This window comes from Eutrigla gurnardus, assembly GCF_963514095.1.
Source record: "Eutrigla gurnardus genome assembly, chromosome: 9".
In the NCBI taxonomy this organism is placed as follows: Eukaryota; Metazoa; Chordata; class Actinopteri; order Perciformes; family Triglidae; genus Eutrigla; species Eutrigla gurnardus.
Genome location: NC_139923.1, coordinates 23899275 through 23910033, shown reverse-complemented (window position 1 = coordinate 23910033; position 10759 = coordinate 23899275). Strand labels below are relative to the sequence as shown.

The 10759-nt window shown below is 42.7% G+C and overlaps 1 protein-coding gene across 5 annotated transcripts in view; it reads left to right on the top strand.

The window, feature by feature from the left end:
• The first annotated feature begins 1228 nt into the window (after window positions 1-1228).
• Window positions 1229-10759, top strand: part of LOC311017993 (receptor-type tyrosine-protein phosphatase beta) — a 37189-nt gene continuing 27658 nt past the window's right edge. For 2 of the 5 annotated variants that reach the window (XM_084016708.1, XM_084016706.1), the window contains exon 1: window positions 1331-1668. In XM_084016708.1, coding sequence (XP_083872834.1) covers window positions 1603-1668 — 66 coding nt within the window. In that variant the 5' untranslated portion in view covers window positions 1331-1602. Of the gene's footprint in view, window positions 1669-10759 lie in introns of all 5 variants that reach the window. The other 3 variants (XM_084016710.1, XM_084016707.1, XM_084016709.1) reach the window with 3 other exon arrangements.

Below are 10759 nucleotides of genomic sequence, written 5' to 3'. Positions count from 1 at the left end.
TAGACCGGCATTTACATTTACATTTTGTCCACAGAGACTTACAATAAGTACATTTTCCCTCCAATACCATGTTTCTCTGAGGCCCTGTTCTTTGGGATCCCGAAGAAGGTCTGAAGCAAACCCCTGTTCCAGTGAGGAAGAAGACCTTCATGCATATCCTCCATCCTCCTGTCCGTATCAGTCAAAATACCATACAATCCCCCCCCCCCCCATGTTTTCGCTGTTGCAAACTAAAACTTTACATTCTGTCGTTCTTCCGTGAACCAAGTACGTCCCTGTCCAGACGCTGGGATGAGGAACAGTGGCGGCTCCAGAGATTTTCTGTTGCAGGTGCTATGGGGATGCTCAACACTTAAGAGAAGGTGCTTTGAATTTCGGGGCATTTCATTATGGCGGTCGCATCGGACCACCCTTGGTATATATAGCTACACACGCGTACACGCCCGCATTAACTATACTCGTTCCGCAACTATAAGCATATATGTAAAAGTATTCAACACAAGGGCTATAGATACAACATACAAGCTTGCCAATGTAAACCTCTGAAAATAATATTTCACAAAAAAAAAATATATAAAAAAATTACAGACATTTCTAGGGGGTGCTGGGCGGGTGCTATGGCTATTATAGGGGGAGCTACAGCACCACCTAGCTCCTCCCTGGCGCCGCCACTGATGAGGAAGGACCACAGATTTTCATACCCAGATCAGAAAACATCAGTAATAACTGCAGGTCAAACCATACACCATGTAACTCAAGCAGATACAGTTAAAAATAGACACGACGATATGCAAAATGCAGAACTCTGACGAGCCGAGACAAAGACAGTAACAAGCGAACAAAGCGGCCCGTGAGAGAAAAACAGGAACCAAGTGTTAAAGAGAGAACAGGTGAGCGGGAGGTGAGGCCAGAGCCGGACAGGTGACACTGATCAATTAAAAAGGCGGGATGCTCACTAAAGCAGGAAGTACAACCAACCACGACACATGGAGTGAATTTCAAAATAAAACAGGAAACAGACGAAACAAAACCCCAAACCACATATATATATATTTATTTGTTCTTTACGCTCATTCTTATGTGAAGCCAGTGGCATCACTTGTTTGTGGAACTAGTAAACTTAAAAAAAAAAAAAAAACATGCATGGCCGCTCGGCGCGAATGAAGGGACCCCTCGGATGAATTCCTCCACTCAGCGCGGCCAAGTTATGGCAAGAATGCGGGGGTGACCCTCACTTCTGCATGGCCGAGCAGCCTCTTCCCGCACAGCCCGCAGCCACACGCCGCTGCTGGACACACAGAAGGGGGTGAAGCCGTGTGGAGCCGCGGACGAGAGGAGTGGCACACTTCACTAAAACTTCCAGGAGTGACGCGCCTGGCTGGCCGGCCGCTCCTCCCCCGTTAACAGCGAGAAGAGAAAGCCTCCCCTCCTCCTCCTCCTCCTCCTCCTCCTCCTCTTCCTCCCACTTATCTGACTTTTAATGCTCCTAATGCAGCCAGAGTTTGACCGAGAGACATTTCAAGCGAGGGAAAGTTTGGACATGAAAGCCCTCAACTGGTAGAAAAGTTTCTTTCCTTCTTCTTCGTTGCCCCTCGACGCGTCATGACGCCTCTGCGGCGCTGCGGCGTCTCTCCGTGGAGCCTGCTGGTCTTCATCGCGCTCCTCCAGGTAAACAACGCGTCTCTTTCATTCATCTGTCATTTTGCAAACCAGCTGGTGTTGTTTGGTTTGGTGACAACGGGCTGCTTTGTTGGGATGATGAAGGTCAGTTTAGAGAGAGAAGGAGGGAGAGAAAAAGTTTAGTCAGTGCACCTGTTGCGCAGGTAAAAGCCGCTGAAAGGTGATTTACTTCTGGAGTCAGGAGCTGGTGCAGCACGTCAGCTCACGCTTGTGAGAAAGCTATTTGTATAAAAGTAAGAAACTGTTCCAAAAGTTTCCAAAAATGCAATCAAAGAAATAAATTGTGGCAGATGAGAATGGCATCTCTATAAGAAGAAGAATGGTTCTTCATGGGTTTGAATTGGATTCAAATTTATGTCAGCAAGTCATTAATACACCAACCTTCAGATTTACAGTTTTAACAATGGTGGGCTGTTTATTGGAAGACGCACAGAGCATATATTAAAATATATTACTTTTTCTAATTGAATGTATTTATCAGCCAGTTGTTTCTTCAGGTTTGCTCACGTCACTAACATGTTTAGTGTGTTTTAAAACACCTTTACGTATCTGTTATTGGGGTATCCATCAGACAACAGACCCACCTGTCCTTGTCCCACTGGTCTTTCTGGAGAGAGAGAGAGGGGGACAGAAAGAGGGTGAGAGAGGTTGAGAATGGCATGTGAGGATGTGTGTGGCCGACACAAAGGGGTCAGGAATGGAATGAGGTGCAGCTCAGTGTCCCTGTCACTCCTGCAGCCACGACCCACACCAGCATAGGGTTTATAGGTACGACTAGAGGCAATCCAAGGCGACACAAAGGAAGGTGCGTTGTGACCCTCTGGTCATTTTGAAGACAGCATTGTAAAACGTTGTGGAAGTCCGGTTTCTAGGGATGCTCAGATCCCAGTGCGTAGGGACACAGGACGGAGTCATAGTGACAAATAAGCTGTTTTTAGCTTACCTGAGCCAATAAATATGATCAATATTGGCACCAATATAGTTGTGGGGAGTCGGATCGATCCCTTTCTGTAAATGGTCTACATAGATTTTTGAGTTAACAATGTGGAGACTGATGCTCTAAAGCAGAAGCGGTGTGATGAGTTTCTAGAATAAAACCTCCAGGTGAGGAGGTCTGGGTGAATATTTCTGTATAAATGTGTGATTTAGAGTAAATTCCCCGTAATCACTTTCTTTAACCACAATATTTAACTCCACCCTAACCACAACTTCTCCCCCGAGGCATCAGATTAGAAAAACAAAGGACCTGACAAACCACCTACTTCTCCGTAGGGAGTGAAAATGCCCCCGATCTCGTTGTGTAATGCACCTTTAACGTACTAGTGTTATATATCTAAATACACTATACATTTACAACCTGGTGCCACATCATATTTAATCAATTAAACAATGATTGAATCGTAGTGTACATTAAATTAAATTCTTCTTTCTTCAATGCAGTCAAGCACTAATTATATTCTACATCCTGTCAGCAGATTTGGGCCTCGGAGTTGAATTTAATAGATTTAATAGAACTGTTAAGTGTAATTTTTTTTAATTGAATTGGGAAGTTGAGACCTCCAGGAGGAAAAAAAAGGCAGTAAGAATCCCTGAGATGTTTTTTCTCTCATCGTTAAATGTTAAATTTGTCGTCTTATGGTGACCACTCCTTTGGCTTGATAACTGTATCGGTTTCAATGAGGAAGTAAAGGTGCAATGGCTCACTGACTTAATCAACTCCTGTGAAGAGTACACAGGTCGAGCAGAGATCTGAGGACAGGTCACACGGCTCACATGCAAATGTCAACCTGTCGCCACAGTTGGTTAACCGCTGGCTTGCAGACCGATGGTGCTTCATACGAGACGGCTTTAACCGCTTCTGCATCAAAGATATGGTTTTACAGTTATGACAACACGTTGTCAGCGAATTTCTCATAACTTGCAAGAAAATGAGTGTCGTTTCACTTTCGAGGTCTTTTGAGCCTCGTCAGAAATAATTCAGTTGAACACGACTTTCTCGTTGAGTCGGCACCTGCTGCTCATCCAGCTTCTTGTCTTTTGATGAAATCAGAGCTCCGAGCTCCGATCGTCTCCTTTGTTGCTTCTGGACACTTGAAATCAGCCCTCGAGGGTTCTCTTAGTTTGTAGCAGAGGGGACATAAACATATTGTGATTGTTTCCTTATAGTCTTCTCTTTGCTGTAATTGATTTCCTCCTTTTCCTCCCTCTTGTTGTCTTTTCCGCTCTTTTCTAGTTGCTTCATTTCAGTTCTCTCACTCTTCTAATCTGTTTTCCTCTCGTATTGTTTGTGTGTTGACGTCTCATTTTAACACACTGTGAGTCTGTCAACGCTCACTTGCAGAACTTAGGAAGTGACTGTTGTGACGGGCGGCGTGCCTTTTGTGTCTCTCTCTCAGAAACCCAGAAAGAAAAAAATAAATGTTATAATAAATTATACGAAATGCCTGAGAAATGTATGGACAACAGAATGTCTTTGCTTTCAAAAAGACCATTTGCAATCGGGTCAACATACGGAGAATTCCTGGTCTAGGATGCATCAGATGTTGAATTTAGTTTAATTTAGTTTAGTGGCGTCAAAACAGAGCAAAAAAAGAAATTTTTGAAAATCTAAAAGCACTAAGGAAGTTACAGAATAAAAAGGGGAAGTACTTTGCTTCCCTGAAAGGCAGACTTTTGCATGCTGACATTTTCCATACTGAACACGTGATATAATTTAACTAATTATGTAGACGCCACCGTCTGCGATCTACATTGGTTTAATTTAGCTTGGGTCTTGGTTTCACTTCCCCTTTTTAAAACAATGTTGGAGGTTACGTTTATGTCATCGTCAGATATGGATGAGCTCGTCTGCACCTTGATGCCCGTCAGCCGTGTCTTTATTCCGCTGTTCAACATATTTATCTGATGAAAATGAATTTGATTTCAAATGCAAGGAACAGAAATGCCGCCCATCTCCAATTGTAACCCCTTTCATATATATATATATATATATCAATGTATATAATATACAATTTGGAATTTCAGCATTCAAGATATTTCCTTTGCACACGATGTCAAAGAGGACCTTCAGCGATACGATATAAGTGAAATAGCTTTTGTTGTGTGAGGTCAAGTTACACGATTAGGAGACTATTAAAAGGCTTTACTGATTCCCACGTCATCAAAATCCTCTTCATCCACAGTAGGGCGGTGAAGTGCCTCTCACACAGGTGTTCTCACTCATAACACAAGGCCACCACAATTCATTAACCACGATGATCTCTGAAGAGGTGTAATTAGGCAAAATAATTGAGTTGCAGATTGAGGATTTGTTTGTTAATCCATATTCTATATATTTGTCTTTTGTCCTGCTGAGTTTAATACCCTTATTAAAGTCTGATGTATAAGTGTTTCTTCTTGAATTAACATATAACGTTTAATCAAACAGAACTGGTAGATTAACATCAATTCATAACCCGGTTTCCAATCCTGTCTCTTTAATGAGTCTGTCCTTCCTCTCAGGCACTCATCCGGCCACAGCTCGTCTGCTTGAAATAACACGTCCATTCAGTAGCTTAGTTAATATACCGTTTGTCCCTTTCTTGTATTAAGAAGCTTGTTGTGAAATTTGTCTGGCTGTCTGGGGAATCGGTTCGAAATGGGATTAAAAATAGGCCCAAAAAAAATAAAGCGGTGGTTTGTTGGGTGCAGTCTGGAGAGAGTGCGTGCAAAAGTCCCAGCTCGACACATTAGCGACCCAGGAAAAGTACAACACTTTGCATGATTGTGGAGCTCTGTTCCCGTCCAATCTGTTTCTCTCTCTTTCTTCTGTCCGTGGCCTCCTGATAGCATGCGCAAATAAAGAGAGCGGTGACGTTGCTATCAGTGGGAGACATCTTGCAACAAGGAAACGTGACGTTTTCTAACACTTGCAAGAACTGGCCGGTCTGTGGCTGTGGACTGACGGGACACTGTCTTTCTGGAAAGCTGCTTATTACAATGCATCGCTCTGAAATGTGGATGACGTGTGATGATGTCAACACCGCCGTCCCTCTCCCAAAATGTGCTCTCCTCGCTGTATCCAGATTAGAAAGCCTTGCATTCGATTATCGTGCTACAATGCAAAAAAAGTCACGAGTGAAGTCCTCCTTTGTGGAACGACGGACCCTCGTCCAAATCCCAACACCCCTCCGCCTGTGTCAGGACGGTCCAGATTCAAATGAACATCCCCAAACATGAAGCTCGGCGTGTGCGAGTTGAATTACAAAGAGTCACAGTTCCCCAGTCCATGTAAATGAGACGCAGGCTCCTCTCTCCGGCTCAAAGGCCTTATTGTCAGCAGATAGCTATCATTCTACCAGTGGCCTTTGAGCAAGTCACGGGCCAGGCAAGGCTGTAGTGTCTCTCTATTACTTAAAGGAGCATACCAGTCTGAGTCTGTGCATCAGTAGTGGAGTAGATCTCAGCGTTCATGTTGAAACTGTGTAAAAAGTCATTGGATTTAGGTAATTCAACGTTCTAAAAATCACGCATATTTGATTAAAATGACTGTATTACTCTAATTTTGCACATTGATATCAAATCACGTCTGCGTCCAGAGCTAGAAGACGAGTAATGTCCGGCTGCTTCCAGTAGGTGGCCCGGGTGGAGTTAGCCGGTAATATCAAGTACAAGAAAAGAGTCTTATTTCGGCGTACACCAACCTCAATAACAAGCGCACTCTCCAAACATCTGCTGGATGCACTTCCATGAAACACTCATGGTCCCCAGAGGACGTACTGGTCTGACCTCCTGACTTTTCCTCTAGAGCCACCAGCATTTTTCTCTCTTTAGCGGAATTTCTCAACAACTATTTGACAGATTGCCCTGAAATTTCACACCGATATCAATGTTCTGCTTCGGATGAAACCGTGGGGCAGGAGCCTATCCCAGCATGCATTGTTCTTCAGATTCTCCATTTAAAAAAAAAAAAAAAGGGGAAGGACATATATAGCCATGGTTTCTTTGATAATTTAAAAGCAGTAATTACACCCATGAATACAGCACAAAGAAGCCAGTCACTAAAACCTACAGTCGGCTTCCGCCGAGCACACACCACAACCCACGCCACACTTTAACACATTGCATCGCACATTACTTCACCGATCACACTTCTGCGATCAGTGTGACGGCCCGGCCCTCCGAGTCCAGAGTCTGTGGGCGAGTATGCATGCGGCCGTGCACATCTTCCTCCTGTCAGATGGCCGGCACCGTTTAGGAGGAAGCTGTGATGGCGAGCGCATTGTGCTCAGATGGGTATCTGTGGCGAGTCGCTCCGCACTCTGCACAACGCTGGGAACGGCAAATACTACGTCACTCATTTCCATAGCCTCTGATGTGGCCTGTCTGATAGCAGCAGGGCTGCGATGTGGGAGGCCGATACCTCACCTGGAAACAAACACTCATAGCTGAAGCCGTCGTGCACAGGGGAGGTTTTGGAGGCAGGGGATATTTTTAGACATGGCTGACATGATTCATGTTCCGATATTCCACAGGAGAATGCTCGTGTTACATGTCTCTTGTGAAGTTTTGTGTCTCAAATGCTATATGCTATGCCACTGTATGCAGAATGCAAATTAAACCCAGACACCAACAAGGGATCATCTGTATGTAGAAAAAATAAATCAACAGTAGACGCGATCCATGACAGGACCCAATAAAATGCTTTGTACATAATTTGTTTTCTTACTAACATACATGAACAGTCATATCTTGCTGCAGTTTGTCAGTCGTGGCAGAAATCTCACCAAAAAGAAAGACGTGTTTTAATAGAAATAGGCGACTCTGGTTTTAAATTACACTAATAACAAAGACCTTTACAAGATTGTGAATATCCCTATAATTGACACTATGAGTAATCGGTCAGATCTCAAGTCTCCAGGTTTTCCCACAACGTTGATAAATAGATTATAACCCACTTATAAATCATAACCCACTTTGTGGGATTATATTACTCTGTGGGAAAGATTACATTAAAATAAATTATAATTTATAATGTAATGTCATTTAATCTTTTATCTCCATTTGGCAATGATTAAAATGTATATTTAAAAAAACTCCAGAACTGTAGGTTGAGTCCAGATCATTCAGAAAATATTATTATTAATGATCTGGGCCTTTTTCCATAAATATAGACCACTGAAAGAGAACTGCGGAAATGTCTTTGTTATTCGGGTGAACTGACCCTTTAAGATGCAGCTTTTGTTGTGGTGCATGTAGCTTGAGAGGTCAAAGGTCATGCATTCCTTTTGATATTGTGAATAAATCAGAAGCAAAGACATTAATGTTGCTCGGCAGAATTAGATATAATATGTGACGATACAGTTAGAAAAAGAATATATTTTAATCTGTGATCCAATTAAAGTATCCACGATTACAAAATCAATCAAGATCAAATTTACATTATAACACGTTATTCATGGTGGTTGCAATAAAATGTATCTTAATGAATGAAAACAAACCCAAAAAGTACAGATTGGCATTAAAGAATTACATATGGAAAGAGGCAACATCCCAGTCTTTTAAGTGATGTTTTGGCAATAGCAGGGGTTCATGCCGGCACTAAGTGAGATAAGTGATGATTTATTAGCCAATGTCGTGTGACTCTTGTCTTCCGTTAATTGACCTTAATGAGCTGGAGGCACGAAGAACAGCGTGAGGCTTAACTTAAAAGTGCTTTATGATGTTCACATATGTTATCGGGAGTCTGTGGGTGGGCTCAGGAAGCGGCAGGAAGTTATGTTGGAACCATAGAACAGAAACAATGAGTAGGTCACTCACGGGCTGAGGCAATGAACTTTAAATAGAGAACAAGCTGACAGTTTATTAGAGGCTGACAGAAGAAAGTGAAACTTTTTCAAAGAAATCTCACCACATATCATACTTGTGTTGTGTAATGTGGTTGTAGTGTATATTGAAAATCATGGGTGAAGAAAATGCCGGCTGTGCTCCAAAACCAGGCTAACTGATGAAGCCGCTATCTACAACGACATAATCAAGTCGAGGACGGGAGTTGTCGCCACGCCAACGCTGCAAGAGCAGAAAAGAATAATCAAACTGAGAAAAAAAAAAAGTGATGAGTCACTGGCACTGACATGCATGAGACAGCTGAAAAAACAAACCCCCAAAAACAGAAAAGATGTAATAGAAAAAGGAAAGGAAGAAGACTCTGGTCTCCATTTCTTCCTTGTGAAGCTTGTTTTGCGTTGCTAATCATCAAGACACACACACACATTTCGGTTTGAGTCAGATAACGCCATTTTGCAGAAACTACAGCTGCGGAGGAATCAACTTTCTCCACTCAGCAACTCAACAAGGGCACCACCAGCAACTCCTCCACCTTGTGCCACTTTTGCGTAATTCAAGGAGCAGTATTGTGCACTTTTCACCCCCCCCTTCACGCTTTTGTTCCAAGTTATCAGATTATAGGGGGCTAAGGTTAAATAGGATGATCTCGGAGCAAACAGCTTTTAAGGTGATTTCTTGATTGTTTTTGGGTCCAAGTGTTATTCTGGAGGAAGGAACTTGGGCGTTATCGGCGGCGAAGGCAGACTGCGAGGAATGAAAGGGAACCAGAGAGTGGCAGGCCGGCAGGCTGCCTTTAGGGTTGATGTAATGTTTATATAGTGGTCAGTACAGCCATTTCCTCCTCCTCCCCATGCAGACAGGCCCAGTCAAAGGGCACGGATACAGTACACAGGGCAAAGGGGTCACTGGCTGAGTCCTAGCCAAGTTTGTTCACAGTGGACGTTAAGTATTGCTCCTCCAGACGTCGTGCGGGAGACGAACTGTTCAGAACTTTGAGTTTTTGAATTATTTCCCCTTCTGTGTAGTTATAATAACAAGCTGATACTACTGGTGATGTGACTCAGCAGCAGTACGTCTTAACACCACAATTACTCCTACAAAGTCTTGAGATAAGAGACAGACTAGAGCTGAGGGATGAAGCAAGGAGGGGGGGGCAGATGGGTGGAGCTGTGTCCCAGTAGATGCATAAAAAAAAATGATGTCCATGATCTGAACTTCAGTATATCTAAGGCAGCATTTCCCCAAATGGGACTTTGAGTTTGAGTTATTTTCTGCTCTCTGAGCCGGTGCCAAGCCGTAATGGCTTGAGACGTTGTTTTGTTTATTTAGTCACGAGGAAAATAAGTGATACTTAGGAAGAGCGCCAAGGGAAATAAAATATTTGGGAATCATGGCTCAGAGAAATCACATTCCCAGAGGTCAGTTTAACATTTAAACATGAGATTGTCATACTTGGCTTTCACACACTGGTATGTGACCTTTACCATATTTTTGCGGAGCTTGAGGCTCAGTTTGTCACACAGAGAGCAGTTTTATAACCAGCAGCAACTTCAGTTCAAACTCAAGTTGTAATGTGCTCACTCAAGTTTATGTGCCATTAAATTATAACGATTATTTCACCACACAAACTGGCTTTTTTAATAGAGTTTACGACACAAACACACCCACCAAATACTAAATGTGTCTAAATGTGAGGTTTACAGATAGTTGTTGAACTTAGAAACCATTAAAAAACAATCTTACCATAAGATACTGGTAGCTGTTGGAGCTTTTGATCATATCACATGACGATGTTCAAATCTCCATGTTTTTCTGAGCATTTTTGGAATATGTCATGCACATCAACTGTTGTTTCATAACACACTGTCTGATACAACTGTTTTAAAGTCAGATCATTTGCACAGAATCCAACTAAACAGGCCATGTTGTTTAGTTAAACCCTGATGTGAAGGACTTGAATATGTCTGACATTTTCTTTTCATGGCGTCTCAACTTCTCACAGCAGGAAAAGTTTGTTCACATTACTGTAATAGGCTCTTTATTTCCTTGTTCTGTTACACTTAAAGAAAATGCTGCCGTCAATCATTGCCTTATCAGGTTAGGTTGCCGTGGCTGGCATGATGGCAAACTGTTGCTTGTTTACTCATCCAGATATTTGGCCGTTCTTTAGGAGTCATTTCTGCATAGCTGATTAAAGTGCAATATTTACTCTACGCGTGGTTGACTTTCCAGTTAGCTACTTCCTGCTAGCTAA